Source organism: Narcine bancroftii, chromosome 2 (genome assembly GCF_036971445.1).
Source record: "Narcine bancroftii isolate sNarBan1 chromosome 2, sNarBan1.hap1, whole genome shotgun sequence".
NCBI classification, from domain to species: domain Eukaryota; kingdom Metazoa; phylum Chordata; class Chondrichthyes; order Torpediniformes; family Narcinidae; genus Narcine; species Narcine bancroftii.
Genome location: NC_091470.1, coordinates 14,815,509 through 14,835,456, shown reverse-complemented (window position 1 = coordinate 14,835,456; position 19,948 = coordinate 14,815,509). Strand labels below are relative to the sequence as shown.

Genomic DNA, 19,948 nt, shown 5'->3' with positions numbered 1-19,948 from the left:
CAATTTCATGTTAAAATAACTGCTTGGTTGCCTTTACCCTCCCCCATGTTGATGTTGCCTTTACCCTCCCCCATGTTGATGTTGCCTTTACCCTCCCCCATGTTGATGAGGTAAGATCGGAGATAGCTTTAAGCTCCTCAGGGTAAGCATCTCCAGTGTCCTGCCCTGGTCCACCGCGTCAATGCAATGGCCAAGAAAGTGCATGATCACCTGCGTCCCTTGTCCACTCTTACAGGTGCGCCTCTGGGTGCGTCCTGTCAGGGTGCGTGGGACGGGAACTGTTCCGCCCAAGACCGCAGAGGGTTGAGAACATGACTCATGCCTGCACACATCCCCCGTCTTCTCCATCGAACCCACCCACCCATTCTTCCTCTGTAAAAACAGCCAGACTCATCCCACCACAGCCACACTCTCTTCGTCCCCTCTCCCTTCAGGGAAAAAAAATTCATCCACCATTATATTCAAGGAAAGTTTGTTTCAAGCTGTTATCAGACTCCTGAATGAACCTCTCACCCGTGAAACAACATTGCCTTTGCTCTGACCCAACTGATCTCTCTCTGCAAATGAGTAAGAAGACTAAAAAAAATGCTGGAGGAACTCAGCAGGTCACGCAGTGCCCATCGGAGGCAAAGATGGATAACCAATGATTCGGGCCTGAGCCCTTCTTCAAGGTCTGTAGCTCTGCACTTTTGTACTGTGTCTTATTCATTGTACAGTGATTGGCCGCATAAAGTCCATTTGGGCAACGTCCGACTGCATATACGACAGTGGCCCCATCAGATTATAATACAGCTCAGAAATTCCGATCGGAGAACAGGGTTCAACACATATCTTATGGCTCTTGTATACAAAGCGATTGTGCTGCCAGGCATAAAATGGTACAGAAGTAAAACACAAAAATCTGCAGACAGTACATATATATAAAATCTACAATACATGTGTTGATATCGTAATAAACAATTATGTTACTGGCTTATGTATGTACTGGACTTTCTCTCATTATTTTAATGTGAACTTTCCCCAAACGTGTATGCTTCGACACGTAGGTTGGCAGCATCCAATCTCATGTATTGCGCGACTCAGTGTTGTAGTGTTATCTCTCGGATTAATTTTCTTTCAAAAATATTACAGGTCAATACAGGTCCACTACAGTATCCCTTATAGCATTGCTAAGTAATATGGTGTTTGCCCAATGTCCAAATCGCTTCACATCCCATTTCACAGAACATACCGTAGATGCTAAGCGATTCATGACTGTACGTTGTCACTGTTGCATTTGTAATTTTTAAAAAATTACACATAAAGCAGTGTGACAGGCCAATTCGGCCCCAGAGACCATGCTGCCCAAATTACACCCCATTAACCTACAACCCCGGTACGTTTTTGAAGGGTGGGAGGAGACGGCAGCTGATGTGAAAATGGCTCGACCTCTCGTTATGACTGATGATAATATAAAGGTTCGAGAGAAACCAGAGCCAATTCTTCTTCGATGTCATATTCAATGAATATGAAAGATAGCACCTTTGACAATACTGCATACTCATCCATCAGAACAAGCCCATGATGTAGCAGGTCAGCACACTTTCCTCGACACATCGGTAGAGGTTTGCCAGGGTTTCCAATGCCATACAGAACCTTCACAATCTCGTGAGGAAGTAGAGGCGCTGACGTGCTTTCTTCAATGACATTTGTTTGCTGGGACCAGTAAAGGTCCTCTGAAATAGTGACTCCCAAGAATTTAAATTGAAATTAAATTTAGATATACTGCACGGTAACAGGCCATGAGTCCTTGCTGCACCCCCAGTTCGTTTTGAACGGTGGGAGGAAACCAGAGCCCCCAGGGGAAAACCCATGCAGACACGGGCAGAATGTATAAACTCCTGACAGAAAGCACGGAATATCAACCCCGGTCCCAATCGCTGTTGTGCTAACCGCTACGCCAACCTTGCCACCCATTTCCTCCCCCTCTCCACCTCCGATCCCTCAATGATCACTGGATCGTACACCTCTCGTTTTCCCCTCCTAAAGTCCACAATCAGCTCCTTGGGTCTTGGTGACACTGAGTGCAAGGAACAAGTGTGACTTGAGTCATACCGCCTCAAGTCCAATCCTCTGACCTTGGCTGTGTTGGAATCTCCAGCTGCCAGTCACCTTAAGTCCCCCCACTATTTTCATGCCGGCCCATCTGTCCTTGGCCTCATTTTATGCCTGTGCCTCGAAACACAATCGCAAGGGACGCCTGAACCCATTCTTCCAGGGTAGCCGATAGCCCAGTGGCATCTACATTGAATAGACTACGAGCTGTTCTAGGAACTCATTGGTCAGGCAGTACCCGTGGGTAGAAACCAGCAGGACCTGTGGGTAGAAACCGGCAGGACCCGTGGATAGAAACCGGCAGAACCCGTGGATAGAAACCGGCAGTCAACTCATCGCGTCGGGACCCCTTACTGAATCTCTTATATAAAATATTAGCTGGTGAGAATTGACACATCGGTGGGAGGGGGAGCCTGTTGTGCACAAAATGGCTGCCAAATCACCAGAAACATTATTCTCGTTGGGAAATAACAAAAACACAACAAACAGAAGGCAATTCGGTCCCTCAATATCATCTATCATTAATTAAAATCATGCCTGATATCCCTCTCAGCTCTACTTAACCAAAACGGCAGATACACTTTAAAAGGAGAAAGGCAACAGGGAACCCTGCCGTCGGAGAGCAGCAGCAATTATCCACACCACCCAGGACTCTCCCTGTTCTCGCTGCTGTCATTAGGAAAGAGGAGTGGGTGCCACACGACTCACACCACCAGGTTCTGGAGCAACTGCTCCCCCTCCACCATTAGATTCCTCAACAACAAACTCAATCAGAGGTAAAACACGAAAGTCTGAAGACACTACGATTGAATTTAAATACAATGTTGGAGAAAGGTCAAACAGTGTCCTCTATATTCTTTCTTTGGCTTGGCTTCACGGACGAAGATTTATGGAGGGGTATGTCCACGTCTGCTGCAGGCTCGTTGGTGACCGACAAGTCCGATGCGGGACAGGCAGGCACAGTTGCAGCAGTTGCAAGGGAAAATTGGTGGGTTGGGGTTGGGTGTTGGGTTTTTCCTCCTTTGTCTTTTTTCAGTGAGGTGGGCTCTGCGGTCTTCTTCAAAGGAGGTTGCTGCCCACCAAACTGTGAGGCGCCAAGATGCACGGTTGGAGGCGATTTCAGCCCACTGGCGGTGGTCAAAGGCACCAAGAGATTTCTTTAAGCAGTCCTTGTACCTCTTCTTTGGTGCACCTCTGTCTCGGTGGCCAGTGGAGAGCTCGCCATAGAACACGATCTTGGGAAGGCGATGGTCCTCCATTCTGGAGACGTGACCCACCCAGCGCAGTTGGGTCTTCAGCAGCATGGATTCGATGCTTGCGAACTCTGCCAGCTCGAGTACTTCGATGTTGGTGATGAAGTCATTCCAATGAATGTGGAGGATGGAGCTAAGACAGCGCTGATGGAAGCGTTCTAGGAGCCGTAGGTGATGCCAGTAGAGGACCCATGATTCGGAGCCGAACAGGAGCGTGGGTATGACAACGGCTCTGTACACGCTGATCTTTGTATGTTTCTTCAGGTGGTTGTTTTTCCAGACTCTTTTGTGTAGTCTTCCAAAGGCGCTATTTGCCTTGGCGAGTCTGTTGTCTATCTCGTTGTCGATCCTTGCATCCGATGAAATGGTGCAGCCGAGATAGGTAAACTGGTTGACCGTTTTGAGTTTTGTGTGCCCGATGGAGATGTGGGGGGGCCGGTAGTCATGGTGGGGAGCTGGCTGATGGAGGACCTCAGTTTTCTTCAGGCTGACTTCCAGGCCAAACATTTTGGCAGTTTCCGCAAAACAGGACATCATGCGCTGGAGAGCTGGCTCTGAATGGGCAACTAAAGCAGCATCGTCTGCAAAGAGTAGTTCACGGACAAGTTGCTCTTGTGTCTTGGTGTGAGCTTGCAGGTGCCTCAGATTGAAGATATATAGCAAAGATAAAAATACCACCTCACTGACACTGTTGCATTGGGCTTGAAGCCCTTCAAGGTCAATGTCACCTTGATGAAGGTCTCAAGACCAAAATGTTGGTTATGTATCTTTATCTTTGCTATATAAAGGACACTGACCTGCTGGGTTTCTCCAGCATCGTGCTTAAACTCAGAGACTCATTTACGAACTCTTACCTTTGCACTTTATTTTTTTTTTCTCTCTATGTTGCCCATTCAGTTACATTTCTTTATTTGTTTACAAGTATACGGATCTTCTTGCGTACAGTTTTTTTTTGCACAATTCTGCCTCTCCCACAGAAAAAAATCTCAGGGTTGCATGTGATCTCATGTTCGTACTCTGACAATAAATCTAAACTTTGAATTTGCTCGGTTGTAAAGAGCGTTAGACTGAACTAAAAAGGCAGCAGACCATTATTCCGCCTTCTTTCAGAAGGGAGAGAAGATAGAAAGGGTGCTCGACAGAACCAGCAGGCCATAATGAGTGACCCTGCAATTAGTCTTTGCGACACCTGTTAAAACCGGCGCGACCGAGGGGTGGACCTCACCTCAAACAAAGAGAGGAAGGATCGATCGTCCGACTTCCTCTGGAATAAATGGTTCCTTAAAAGGGATAAGGATTGCAAGAATCCAACAGTTGAGAAATTTAGTGATTTTAGAGAGTGCATTATTGATGGAAAGAAATGAAAAAATGCTATGGCCCTTACATTTCAAGACTTTTGCCTTTTTAGCACAGATCATGTGGTCCATTTCACTTGACAAATAATGCAATTAAATCTGGTTGTAATGCATTTATTTGCGGGCGTGGGGCTTGGATCTTTGGAGAATACAGGAAAGGTGAAGTTTCAATGAAGAGTTATTTCTAGATGTTTGCAAGAGGTCATTGTGAAATCTCACATTCATGTATTTCATGCAAAATTTTTCTTCTTTCTTTGGCTTTGCTTCGCGGACGAAGATTTATGGAGGGGGTAAAAAGTCCACGTCAGCTGCAGGCTCGTTTGTGGCTGACAAGTCCGATGCGGGACAGGCAGACACGATTGCAGGGGAAAATTGGTTGGTTGGGGTTGGGTGTTGGGTTTTTCCTCCTTTGCCTTTTGTCAGTGAGGTGGGCTCTGCGGTCTTCTTCAAAGGATGTTGCTGCCCGCCAAACTGTGAGGTGCCAAGATGCACGGTTTGAGGCGTTATCAGCCCACTGGCGGTGGTCAATGTGGCAGGCACCAAGAGATTTCTTTAGGCAGTCCTTGTACCTTTTCTTTGGTGCACCTCTGTCACGGTGGCCAGTGGAGAGCTCGCCATATAACATGATCTTGGGAAGGCGATGGTCCTCCATTCTGGAGACGTGACCCATCCAGCGCAGCTGGATCTTCAGCAGCGTGGACTCGATGCTGTCGACCTCTGCCATCTCGAGTACCTCGACGTTAGGGGTGTGAGCGCTCCAATGGATGTTGAGGATGGAGCGGAGACAACGCTGGTGGAAGCGTTCTAGGAGCCGTAGGTGGTGCCGGTAGAGGACCCATGATTCGGAGCCGAACAGGAGTGTGGGTATGACAACGGCTCTGTATACGCTTATCTTTGTGAGGTTTTTCAGTTGGTTGTTTTTCCAGACTCTTTTGTGTAGTCTTCCAAAGGCGCTATTTGCCTTGGCGAGTCTGTTGTCTATCTCATTGTCGATCCTTGCATCAGATGAAATGGTGCAGCCGAGATAGGTAAACTGGTTGACCGTTTTGAGTTTTGTGTCAGTGCTAATTGTTGATGGGTATCAGGCTCCACCTCCTGGAATCTTGCTGTACTGCAGGCAGCAACTTGTCCAGGACTTCTCCAGTGCTGAAGGAACTCAATGGGTCATGTAGCATCTATATCAGTGTTCTCAATCTTTTTCTTTCCACTCACATCCCACTTTAAGTAATCCCTATGCAGTAATTGGTGCTCTGTGATTAGAAAGGGATTGCTTAAGGTGGAATGTGAGTGGGAAGGGAAGGTTGAGAATCACTGCTCTAGACCCAATTGTTACTGAAATATTTTGCTTGAGAAAAAATTGTCATTGGCCCATTTCCTTTGGAGATATGAAGCAGTGCACATAATGAGTCAATGAGGTACGATTACAACAGTGGTTTTCAAACTTTTTCTTCCCACCCACATCCCACTTTAAGCAATCCTTTACTAATCACAGAGCACTGATGGCATAGGGATTACTTAAAGTGGGATGTGGGTGGGAAGACGTTGAGAACCACTGGTTTACATGTTTACACTGTGTCCAGTTTCTTTTTGCACCACCAATTAGTGGTAATTCTGCAGCACCCGCAGGAAAAAGAATCCCAGGGTTGTACGTGATGTCATCTATGTACTCTGACAATAAATTGGAAACTCAGCTACAGATGAGTATTTGGAGGGACTCAGTGGGTCAGGTGGCATCTGTGAAGAGAAATGGTCATTTTGGGTAGGGACTCCTCACTGAGACTAAAGTATGCTGGAGTGATATCAAGGGGTGGGGGAAAGAAGTTGGGGAGGGACTAAAAGGTGATAGTGGTTGAGGTGGAGATAGAGAGAGAGACTGCTGGGAGGAAGAGATAAATTAGAAAAGGGAGTAGGTAGAGAGATGGAAACAGTGGAACCAGATTGAGGTGGGGGGTTACCTAAAATTAGAAAAAATAGACGTTCATGCCATTGATATAAGAAAGTCTTCTTCTAGTTGAGGCCTCAATCAGCTTCTTATGGTGGAGGGTGGCATGGTTAGTGTAGCAGTTAGCCCAACATTGCAACAGTCCCAGTAATCAGGATGGGGGTTCGAATCCCACGCTGTTAGGAGTTTGTACATTCTTCCTGTTTCCCTCGGGGATCCAGTTTCCTCCCACCCTTCAAAATGTACCAGAGGTTGTAGGGCAATCGGCACAGGCTACTGGGTTGAAAGGGCCTGTTACCGTTCTAAATAAATAAACACAAAGTCTGCAGACACTGTGATTGTATTAAAAGCACACAAGTGTCCATAGGAGGTAAAGCTATACAACAGACGTTTCAGTCCTGAGCCCTTCAAGGTAGGAGTAAAAAATCAACTTTCATGTACAATCAGTATCTGCAGACTTTCATGTCCTCGTACAGATGCTGCAAGACCTGCCAACTTCCTCCAGCATTTTTGTTATTTTACTACATCTGCATACTAAAAGCTGAATGCATCTAAACTAGTGGGAACTATGAACTCTTGGCTTACGAGATTAAAAATATTCACAGTAGACTCTGAAGCAAGAAAGTCTGCAGATGCTTTAATTGTAGTAAATGCACAGAAATGCTGGAGGAACTCAGCCGGTTTTGCACCGTCCACAAGAAGTAAAAATATATAACTGGCATTTCCAGTCCGAGTTGTAAGTAAAAAGCAGGCAGGCACCTGAAGTAGACTCTGGTAGTTTATGCCTCAGGTGACAGAACAGGTCTCAGTTAATCTGTGCATCCACAGGAGCTACTGTGCTCCATCCAACAACACATACTCTACAGCACTCGCCTCGATGAGGAGTCCCGACCCAAGACATTGATGATTTCTCTCCATGGATATTGCCTGTTCTGCCAAGCCCTTGCAGCTTTTCACTGCTCACCCAGGGTCCTCAGTCTTGGTGTTTCACCAGCCCTCCCAGAACCCCAATCGCTCTTCCATGTGGATTCAGTGAGGCTAGGGAGCACCAGGCACTGGGTGGGATTCTACACAAACCAGCTCTTGCTTCATCTACCCATTGTTGTTGTCTCTGCCACTGGGTCTGCTTCGTTTGGTGGTACCTATCACCTTGGACAGAACTATGGAGACAGAGAATGTAGCTGCTCTTCGAGGGGAATTAGAGGAAAGACGGATGAACGTTATCCTGTAACCTTAGGTCACTTATAAAGGAAACCAGTCAATTATTCCAAAATATTAACATGCATTTATTTTGTGTGTGATTTTATTGGTGTAGTACCTGTTTAGCCTCCCAATCAGGGTCACATGAAGCCATGGATTGCAGATGGTGGATGGTTTTTACAAGCAGGCTCTACAAATTGGAACTTATGGTTGTAAAACTAAAAATGCTGGGCAGATCAATGGCCAAGGTTACCCGTCCAGAATGGACAATGCAACTGAAGAAGGCAATGGGAAACCAGGGTGCAATGAGCTGGGAGAACCAGGCCATTCTGGTCCTGAGTTCTATTCTCCTGGTGCTTTCTTTCTCTGCTGAAGATCACTTATCAAGTGACAACTTACCTATATTAGCCAGGAACGCGCACAATGACCTTGGTCTTTGGACGTGTGGCTGTTGCTCAGAGAGGGTGGCGCGTTCTGAGAGAGGGGGAGGTGCACACAATTCTGATTTGCTCAATGTTCTTTGCCCACCTACCTGAAAGCTTCAAGCACCATTTGGTCATGCAGGTGAGGGGTGACTTTAGAAAATGCTCTCTTGAAATCTTCCACCGTCAAAAAACCACGACCTGAAAATGAAATGGGGAAAAAAAGGTATCCATCTTGCAGTGCTCATGTCAAAGTATACACTGACTAGAAGAATCAAAAGGCTTGTCTCTCTGCTTTAGTAGTGAGCCAAATGTTGATTAGAAAGAGAGAAAGATTGGCATTTTTATAGCACCTATTGGGGCAACATTGCATATCAAACATTAAAGAGAGATCTCTTGCCCTTCCCCCCCCCCTCAATTTTGTCCTCTTTTCCCATCCACCCATTCTCATCCCCCCACCACTCTTTGGTTCTATTCCCTTCCACTCCCACCTTCCCTTTGAATTCATCCGCTCTCTTTCATTCCCTCTCTTCCCCCCACTCTGTTCTATCCAGTCTCTCCTCACCACCGTTCTCACGTGTGCCAACCAACACTGGCAGCCATGGTCTCCAATCACCTTTCCCCCACCCCACTTGACTCATCTTCCTCCACCGGACCCCTTGGTTTTTTTTGCCTCTCTCTTTCTCTGACAGCTCCGATAGCTCAGTGGTTAGTGTAAACTGGGGTCACGAGTTCATTCCTCACTGAGGCCTCATTTCTGTGAGGGGAGCTGGACAAAGTGGTGACTCTCTGTCTTCCTTACAGTGGACAAAATTAAAGAATTTCATGTATGTTACATTCTAAATGACAATAATGGAACAGTTACCTGCCTCTGTCCATCAAATTTAATGATCATAGATTTTGGAGCACAAGTAGGCCATTTGGCCTAAAATGTCTCCCTCTCAGCCCCACTCCCATCTTCTCCCCATCATTTTTCATACCCTGACTATTCAGATACCCATCAATCTCTACCTTAAATGCACCCAACGACTTGGCCTCCACCAGCCACCTGTGGTAGCAAATTCCAGGGGTTCACTACTTTCTGGTTAAAGAAATTCCTCCACATCTGTTTTAAATGGGCGCCCTTCAATCCCGAAGTTGTGCCCTCTTGCTCAAGACTCCCTCTATCATGGGAAACAACTCTGCCACATCAATTCTGCTCGGGCTTTTCAACATTCAAAATAATTCTATAAGGTTCCCCCCCCCCCCCATTCTTGTGCAGTCCCAGACCAATCACACATTCCTCGTTTGCTAATCCCTTCATTCCAGAATTATTCTTGTGCATCTTCTCTGAACCCTCTCCAATGCCAGCATATCCTTTCTTAAATAAGGAGCCCAAATCTGTACCCTGCACTACAAGTGAGGGCTCACCAGTGCCTTATTGAGCCTCAACATCACATCCCTGCTCTTGTATCCTATTCCTCTAGATAAGAATAGAAAGAGACAACTGCTGGTCTTTCAGCTTCTGGACCTTCTGGCCTGAAGGGAGCAGTGAAAAGAGGTTGTGACCAGGGTGATGGGGGTCCTTTATGATGTTGGCTGCCTTCTTGAGGTAGTGCCTCACGTCGATGTCTGCAGTGGGTGGGAGGTTGGAGTCTGTGATGGATCTGGCCGTGTTTTCTACCTTCTTGGAAAAAACGTCCTCTTTCTACACCTGATAATGCAGCTCCCCACCTTCCTTCGGAAGTGGCATAAAGGCATAAGAGGCCAAACTCTGCCCCTGGTATTACAACATCCGCTCCTACAATCTGGATCCAAGGGTCAACTTCTCAGACTGTGAATCCAGAGGGGTTTCTGCCAGATGGACCAATGGCAGTGATGCTGGTGTTGGGAATATTCATAAAGCCTGCAATCCGGTGACCAAGTGGCCAGTGCACAGGGCCATAACTGTGATCAATTTCCCCCCCACCCACCCATCGACAAGATCTAACAAGATCATTGTCTGAAGAGACCACACAAAATCTACCACCCTGAACATAGCATCTTTCAGCTGCTCCTGTCGTGCAAGAGATACAGGAGGATCAGAGCCAGCACCACCAGGCTGAGGAATAGTTTCTTCCCACAGGCTGTGAGAATGCTGAACGACCAAAGGAACTGCTCACATTAACCCTCTGAGACTCTAATATTCATGAAACAATTATGAATACTTGTCCTGCATATGTATTGTTTGTCTATATGTGTGTTATATCTGGTTGTGGGTCTGTGTGTTTTATACCGAGGACCGGAGAACACAGTTCCAACAGGTTGCACTTGTACAACAGTGACAATAAACTTGAACTTGAAATAAGACTAAGTACCTACAGTGCACGTCAAAAGCTGAGAAGATCTGCCTTGCCTCATCGTAGCGGTCCATGGCTGCCAGCTTTTTGCATGCAAGGCTCGTGAATTGGTCCAAGGTCATACCTAGAAAGAAAAAATATACAAGTTAGCCACATCCCATTCAGCTCCTTGACGGACAATCCCATTTACTTTCCGACAGCTCCAAGATAATTTGACCAGTCTCGCTGGAAGGGGGTCATCTGGCAAGATGTCCCAACTAAGATTGAACCAAGTGGAGTGAAACAAAATCTACAGATCTTGGGGCTGATGGCAAAATGCAAATGTGCTGGAGAAACTCAGAAGGTCACACAGCATCTGTAGGAAGTAAATGGTAACCAACATTTTGGGCTGGGCCCTTCCTTCATCAAGGTATAAGCAAACATAGGTAGACGCCTTAATTAAAAGGTGGGAAGACTGGTTGACTAGTAAGAGGTAGATTTCGGGGGGAGGGTAAAAGAGAAAAGATGAGAAGTGATGGGGCGAGGGGAGTGGGCTCAAGGTCAGTCTCTGATTTAAGGAAGGGAATGGATGGGGAGCTGGAGGGAAGGAGAGATGGGTATGGAAGGAAAAAGAAAGATTGGAGGAGGGGTTTAACAGAAATTGGAGGTCGATATTGATGCCATGTGGCTGGAGTCTCCCAAGACAGAATACAAAGCATCGTTCCTTCAATTTGCGGGTTGTCTCAACTTGGTAGCACGAGGCCATGGACAATGTCCATGTGGCAATGTAGATCAAACCAATATTTCTTTGCTCTGTAATATCCCCAAGTCCAACCCTCATTACAGTGGGGCATCTGGGATCAGAGTGTGCTGCAGGGCCAATGTTAACCCTGAGTTCAAGGATTGAGAGAGGAACAGCACAGAAGAGGGTGAATTACAGACAAATCGGGTGAAGTAATTTGGTGGCACGGTTTAGCGCCATGCTATTACAGCGCCAGCGACCTGGGTTTGAATCTGGCGCTGTAAGGAATTTGCACATTCTCCCCATGACCACCATGGGTTTCCTCCGGGTGGTCCAGTTTCATCCCACCCTTCAAAACATATGGGGGTTGTAGGTTAATCGGGTGTAATTGGACAGCACAGGCTCATGGGCCGGAAGGGTCTGCTATCGTGCTCCATTTCTAAATATAAATTTAAAAAATTTAAACAGGACAGAAGAGGCTGAATTTCAGACAAATCAGGTGAAGCCATATTTAATGGCATACGAGACCCACGATTCTCCCCCCCAAAAATGGCTCAAAAATATCCCCCAGGTATTCTACGTGGGTGAATCCTATTAATTAGGGTGATAATGGTGAGTAAGCTGACAGTGACCACTGTCACTGCGCAACTCACTAGCATCACTGCTATCTATCGTTGGGGGCTGGTGGCGGGCAATTGGTGGGGGGGTGGGGGGAAGGAAAGTGGGGCAGTGAGGATTCCGGTTCGTTCGGTGGAGCACACGAAATGACGATACCCGAACTTTCGTCCTAGTCAGACCAATTTATTCTGCAGAACTTTGAGCTATCTGCTCAACGCAGTTACGGACATGCCGTCTCTGTAAGCATCAGGCAGAGACTAACTCACTTGTGTTTCACTACTTTCCTTCGTTCAGTCGAGTTACATTTAGCCCAATCAAAGTTTACACAAGACATTCTTACCCAATGCAATTGCTTCTAAATACACATTAGATTACTACATAAGATTGACGGCCTCTTATCAGACATTGCTCAAGTTGATTGGTTCAAAATAAATTCCTATCGTTAGTTGTCGTGCTAATTGGTCCCTTTGAATTGCCTCATCCACCTTATAATGCTGCAAAATCTTGCTATACTCTAGCTTGCTTTTAACCCCTTCCTTCCTCAGCGGGTTGTCAGGAAACTCTCCTGGTGGCCCGCTCTGGGACTCTGTACTGGTCCCACTGCTCAACCCCCCACCACTGGTCCCACAGCCCTGCTCCTCCCACCCCTCACCAGCAGAGAGCATGCAGAGGGACCAGCACGGGGACCGACAGCAGCCGTTTGTTCCGTGAAATGTTTTCTGCTCTAGCTAAGCTACTTTTGTTTTTTCTTGTAAATTACAGCAGGGCTGTAATTAAAAAGATTTTTCCTGTTGTCCAAGTTTTTTCTACTATACTATAGTTACATATTTCAATGACATTAAATGTTTTCCCGTAAATATAATTTTTTTTTTAAATATTCCCTGATGAAATTGGGGGATTGGGTCTTATATGCCATCAAATACAGTAACTGAAATGGGGGTGGGGGAAGAGAAGAAGCATTGGATGATGGGACAGAGACCTGGGTTCAAGAATATTTTAAAATCCCAATCTCAATCCTACAAACAGTTTAATTGCACTCCAACTGACCCAGGGAAATAGATTGGGATTACTTTAACAATTGTCATGCCATTTATAAAAGATCCTATTAATTAATAACTGACTTTTGCAGCAAACAATCATTTAATTCGAGTCTAGGATAAAGCTCTTCAGCATTTGAAGGTCAGAAATTATCTGGCTTCCTGTTCAATATTTACCCCCTGCCCAACATCACAGAAATCAGGTGTGACAATCGTTGATCTCGGTGCCATTCGCAGGAGTTTCTGTACACCCACTGCCTGCTACTGAAGTCCTGGCAACCCGAGTTTCAACGGTCTTGTGACTGAATGAAGCAATACACTTCAAAGTCAGGATGATGTTGAGAACCACTGCTCTAGACCTTTTTCTTTCCACTCACATACCACTTTAAGTAATCCCCATGCAACAGGTACTCCATGATTAGTAAGGGACTGCTTGAGGTGGTTTGTGAGTGGAAAGAAAAAAATTGTTTTAATCATACCTAATTGACTCGTTATGTGCACGTTTCATAATTCCAAAAAAATGGGCCAATGACAATTTTTCTCAAGCAAAATGTTTTAGTAACAATTGGGTCCAGAGCAACGATTCTCAACCTTCCCTTCCCACTCACGTCCCACCTTAAGCAATCCCTTACTAATCACAGAGCACTGATGGCATAGGGAATTATTTAAAGTGGGATGTGAGTGGAAAGAAAAAGGTTGAGAATCACTGCTCTAGATCCAATTGTTACTGAAAAATTTTGCAACAAGTTGTTACAGATTATATATTAATTATATATAAATGTTTTTAAAAGAGATAGATTGTGGGGGTTTAGTGTAGGTCACCACAGATATGTACACTTCACATCTCATTTAAAATGCAAGAGCTTTGCTTGAAGCTGGACACCAGTGGCTTTGCAAAAGACAATGGAACTGCTTTGGAAGGAACTTCAGAAGTAGGTCCAAATGGAAGAGTCCGGGCTCAAGTGCTGATAAAGATCTTTTGTGACAGAGTATTTAGAGGTGGTTTAGGAGGAATTGTTAGAGCAGCTTGCACACACACATTTTTAAAACACAGAATATTTGCAGGACTTTGTCAGAATGCTTTTTGCAGGAGGCAACAAAGTATCGACAACAGCTTGCCTGGGAGAGCACGTGATCTTTGCAGGCAGGGGAGAACTGTTTTGCTCTCAGAGAGGGAGGGTGTGAAACAGAGAGAGAGGAGACAGAAATCAGTTCCAGAAGGACAAGTTGGCAAACTTTGGAAGGCTGCCTAGTCAAAGGAGAAGACTGGTAGTGTGAAAGGTGACCTGAAAGAAAGAGGATGATCTGGAGAACCCTGAAGGGGGCAAGTTTCGTCAGCAAGACTGATTGAGAAGGAATCAGTTGTGGATGTCCTGGAAAAGGAATCTCTCCCTGAAAACCAGCAAGAACACTCCTGAGTGGTAACCATTTGCCTGTTAAGCACCAAAGACTGTAAAACTTTGTTAATGCTAACTTCTGTACAAGAATTGCCTGCAACCAGTGAGATTGGATTGTGATCCAAATAACTTTTTTAATCTTAAATATACATTACTCACACCTGCGCTTAGTATTAGAGGGGGGATTAAGTAGTTAGGTAGGTTAAGTAATAAGTTAAAGTTCAATTCTGTTTTCTTGTTCAAATATAATTAAAAAAGACTTTTGTTTAAGTAACCCTGTGTTGCGGTGCATTTCTATGGCTGCTGGTTTTTGGGGTCCTCAGGACCCCAAGGATTAGATTTGGAGCCTTAGGAGGGGTTCTGGTTCTTCTAAGGGGAGAGAGAGAGACACAGACAGACAGACAGACAGACACAGACAGACACAGACAGACACAGACAGACACAGACAGACACAGACAGAGAGAGAGAGACAGAGAGAGAGAGACAGAGAGAGAGAGACAGAGAGAGAGAGACAGAGAGAGAGAGACAGAGAGAGAGAGACAGAGAGAGAGAGACAGAGAGAGAGAGACAGAGAGCACAGAGTTCTACAGTGGTTTTTAAAGCTACAACATGACAAGCTGGCAGCTTGTTGAAAACCCCATTTTGAAGACAGGTTATGAGTTCTGAGTTTAGCCTGTTCAAAGCCCTTGTAGTCCTTACAAGAAGAAATGGCTGGCTAGAGTGTTTCTCCTTAAATAAGGGAAACAAGTGGAACTCTGTGGTGACCTGGAAGAAGAGATTATCATTTGGAAAACCCATGATGGGGCAAGCAAGACACTGAATTGGCTGATCGGAGGAAATCAGTTTGTGTGTGTCCAACGAGCAACAAATTTCTCTCTGAAACCAACAAGAACCTTCCAGAGCAGTAACCATTTTACCTTTAAACACCAGAACCTGGTGAAAATTCATAAATGTTAAATTCTGTGCACAGTATAAAAATTGCCTGATACCAGTGAACATGGAGAAATGAGAAGTGAATGATTGGACTGTGAATCAAAAGAACTTTTCTGAACATATACACATGACATGCACGTGCGCTTCAAATTAGAAGGGGGTTAAGTTAAGAGTAATAAGTTAAAGTTTGATCCTGTTTTCATGTTTAAAGAAAATTAAAAGCAACTTTTGTTTAAGTAACAATTTGTCTCGGAAGATCTTTCCTGGAACCAACACACCAATGGCATCATGAAGAAAGCCTCTACTTCCTCAGGAATTTGCAGAGGAGCTAGTGGAGTTGTTCAAGTGAACCGGTACTGACTTGAAGGGCCGACATGGCCTGTTTCCGTGCTGTAAACGGTTATATGGTTATATGGTCTTGGTGAATTTCTATTACTGCTAGGTTTTGGGCCCATAACAATTTCCTCAGTCTTGATAAAGGGTTTTCACTCATAGTTTTAAATATTCTTTTTCTCCCACAGATGTTGCTCAAGTTTCTCTGGCAGATTGTATTAAGGTAACAAGCTGGCTAGTCTTTCCCACTGTAGTTCTTCCCTTTGAACTGAAGTGTTCAGTGGCACTCACCTGGCAAATGGTTTCCCAGCAGCCCGTCAGTCTCCACCTGTAAAAGGTGCAAAAGGATCACTTTAGAGTGTAACCCACATTAATTCACACTAAAACAGAAAAGGCAAATGTCAGTCAAGACTGAAAGGGAAATACCGCTGTATACCCCTATCTTCCACAAACTGACATAATATTCCCTCATCACCACAGTCTTTAAGCCCCTTTTACACAGCCATTAAAAGACAGGAATTAACTGCTTTTCAACTGCTTCAACTACCTGTATAAATGCAACGAAGGTGGGATTGGGGGGGGGAGGGAGGGGGAAGGGATCATTTTCATCCCATGTCTGATACTACCAAGGTGAGGTAGGTAATATCAGAGCCGATGCATTTCTGTCTAAAAGAGTTAGGGCTTGCCAGGTCCAGGACAGTCGAAGGCTGTGACACATTGACGACGTTGAATGTGCATGACTTACCAGCGGGAGATTCAAACTTGAACCAGCAGCAACAAGGTAGTGACGGTCAGGTTAGAATTAGATAATATTAACTTAGCAATGTCTGCGAATTGGGGAGATAAGGAGGTACGGGAGCTCCTTGCCCTCGGAGAGGAAGACGAAATACACAAACATGTAACGGGAATGGTGAAGGATGGCCCGTTATATGAAAGGCTGGCACGACAGTGCGTGGCTTTATTCGGGGCAAGGTGCAGGTGATAAACAAGTTGAAGACCCTGAGGGGAAAAAAAATTTAATCAGGTCAACGATCATAATGGCATGAGTGGTAGAGGCCGTTTGGACTTGCCATATTTTGAGCAGTGCTATGCCATTTGGGGGGGGGGGGAAGGAGCAAGATGCTCTGCAAACCTGATTGCTCCTCTGAGCAAGATGGAGGATTCAGTTTCTTCCCCCCCCCCCAACCCCACCTGAGACCTCCTGCACCAGGGCTGATAACGGAGACATCAGTGGGATGGAGCCAAACCCCACCAATAAAAATGCTGAATCTGCACCTTAAGATCAGCCAGGTAAAATTCGAATTTTCTTCATGAGTAACATCTTTCCCTGTGTGTCTTTGTGGGGAAGATGACGAAAGCGCTGGAGGTCATGGACCGTGGACCGTGACGATGCAGAGAGGGATCGCCTTCGACAGGAAAGGCAGGTGAACCATGAGGAGATGAGGTGTGAGCAGCAGGAGGTGGAGGAAGAGGAGTGGGCTCAGCGCATGGAGGCCATTAGCAGAATGTTTGAAGACATTCAGCTGGAGATGCAGAGTCAGGCCTCCCTTCTACAGGTCCTGATTGGACAAGGTAGCTCCTGCACCATGTAACTCTTGCCGCACGAGGTGCCACACGACATCACTGACCTCCTGCACCCACGAGGCAGTATCCTTCTCCACCACCATGTCACAGTGACAGCCTCCACCACACGGACGAGGGATACGAATCATTTTGTCCACCTTCCTACTTCTTTCTCTAGCTGTTAGATTAATTTAAACAGTTGCCCACACTGTGTTGTGCCTTAAAACTTGTTTATTGTTTTGTTCATGTTTACAGTTATTCACAATTGAATTCACCTTTTTAATTGTCAATTGTTATTTACATATTTCATGTGCACTACCGTTTTCTGATATGCAATAAACATTTACTATTTGTTTATAAAGTGGACATAATTGCATCATATGCTTGTGCACCCTGGTAAGCAACTCGATCAGGCTCAGGGAGATCTGGAAGTCCAGTGTTCCACTCTGGCAAGAGGTGCTCCTTGTTAGTTTCACATACATCGTTTAGGACACAACAGGGCACAAAAGAGGTACAAATATCTAGTTGTCTGGCCGGGCACCTCCAGCGACCTTTGTGATGCCCGAAAGGATTCGCAACCACCATCCTTGCCGAGCTCAAATGGTAGTTGAAGCTTCGCTGCCATGGATCGAGAGCTCAGTGGTTAGTGAACCCCTTTATTAGCCGATTCCTGAGGGGGTAAGTGGGGTCTCCAATTAGATGCACCGGGATTTCGACTCCATTAACGGTTTGGGATTTCTGTGGGTAGAGCAATGTAGATGTTTAAGTATCTAATGCAACCTGTTTTCTAACAAATGTTTTTGATTGTATTGGTGTTGCACAATACAAGGATTGAACCCGGCCCTCAGTCAGCTATTCCTTCAGTTATATTTTACTTTGATTGTATCCCTTTTTCCACTGGCATCCCAGTTAATTGGTCGTGCAGTGTCCCAGGATAGGAAGCTGTTTGTGCTGTTCCCACTGGACCACCTTTAACCTGCTTTTCACTGAACACACCCATCCCTGGGGAGTCAGAAAGTCTACCTTCAAATGGAATGGATGGACGTTGTCCTTTTTCCACTGGTTTAATCAACACACCTGACCCTGGGAATATACTGGTCAATCCCTGGCGTGATTTGTCATAACTTCTCAAGCAATCAATCTACTTGTCACACGTCATTATGAGCCTCTTTTCCACTGGATCCTTAACCGGTTAATTCCCAATTAATTCCTGGGACAAAGTGCCAGTGGAAAAGGGGCTCATGATGACATGTGACAGATTGTTTACTTGAATTACACAAACGTCACTGTACAATGGGGCATTTAGACTTACTTCACATGGGAAGAGATAACCGTCCTGATCCTCGGCTTTTGTAAATGAGCGAGTTGGCTAAAATTCAAGCATCGTGCATGTGACCAGGCCAACCCACAACACATCTGTGAAGCTGGAACAACAAAAGCACAGTGTATTAATTGGCATATGAAACACATTAATTGTTGAAGACATAATTGTAACTCAGGCCATGATCCTTACCCGCAAATGTGGCCAACAACAATTTGAATAACGGTGGAGTGCCACCCCTTCCACTTGTCGTAGGCTGCTGCGTCGTCATGGGGAAGGGGGGGCAATGGAGTGCCACCCCTTCCACTTGTCGTAGGCTGCTGCCTCGTCATGGGGAAGGGGGGGGCAACGGAGTGCCACCCCTTCCACTTGTCGTAGGCTGCTGCCTCGTCATGGGGAAGGGGGGGGCAAAGGAGTGCCACCCCTTCCACTTGTCGTAGGCTGCTGCGTCGTCATGGGGAAGGGGGGGGCAATGGAGTGCCACCCCTTCCACTTGTCGTAGGCTGCTGCGTCGTCATGGGGAAGAGGGGGGGCAATGGAGTGCCACCCCTTCCACTTGTCGTAGGCTGCTGCGTTGTCATGGGGAAGGGGAGGCAAAGGAGTGCCACCCCTTCCACTTGTCGTAGGCTGCTGCGTTGTCATGGGGAAGAGGGGGGCAATGGAGTGCCATCCCTTCCACTTGTCGTAGGCTGCTGCATCGTCATGGGGAAGGGGGGGGCAATGGAATGCCACCCCTTCCACTTTGCCACCCGTTCCAATTGTCATAGGCTGCTGCGTCATCACGGGGAGGAGGGGGGGGGCAATGATGGGAATGTGTGCCATTGATGGAACCAGCAAACATTGGATGCCCGTTCTGCAAATCTCTCCATCATCTCCAGGTGAGCAAAATGTTTAAAAAAGGACCTCTTTAACGCTCCAGAAATCTGGCATACCAACACACACACAGTGGCAACACTATACATACTACATTAAAAATACTTCTAATGGATCAATATTCACATGGGGGTAGCATACCACCACAAAACAATGGTGGGTTTGAGCCGAAGTTCCAGAGGTTCTCACCAGTTTGTTGTCTTACGCCTCAAGTAAGGCTCAATGAGCTCCAAGACAAAGTTAAAAGTGTTCCAAGACATTCAAAAATTACTCCACCACTCATCTTCATCAGACTAGTTGAGGACGTTAGACCAGAACATGGGCCTGTATGGTCTCCCTCTCCTCCACTTTCTTCTATCAGATACCAGCGCAACGTCACCGTCTATGCCTCTCAGTTCCACGCCCCTTTCTGCCTCAACAGCTCCAGCTTCAAACCAAACCAAACGTCACCGTCTATGCCTCTCAGCTCCATGCACCTTTCTGCCTCAAACAGCTCCAGCTTCTCTACAATTTCTCCTTGAACGTTTTTCTGATCGCACGCACACATCATTCATGCTGATCCGTCAAA

General features: G+C 46.0%; 1 protein-coding gene across 3 annotated transcripts in view; it reads right to left on the bottom strand.

Annotated features, from left to right (window-relative positions):
• efcab11 (EF-hand calcium binding domain 11) overlaps window positions 1-19,948 on the bottom strand; it is an 88,496-nt gene that overhangs the window by 58,469 nt on the left and 10,079 nt on the right. For all 3 annotated transcript variants that reach the window (XR_011351041.1, XM_069915914.1, XM_069915915.1), the window contains exons 3-5: window positions 15,915-15,951; window positions 10,607-10,708; window positions 8,377-8,467 (exon numbers count right to left, since the gene is read on the bottom strand). Coding sequence is in view for 2 of the 3 variants with exons in the window: in XM_069915914.1 (XP_069772015.1) it covers window positions 8,377-8,467; window positions 10,607-10,708; window positions 15,915-15,951 (230 nt within the window). In the remaining variant the exon portion in view is untranslated. The remainder of the gene's footprint in view (window positions 1-8,376; window positions 8,468-10,606; window positions 10,709-15,914; window positions 15,952-19,948) is intronic.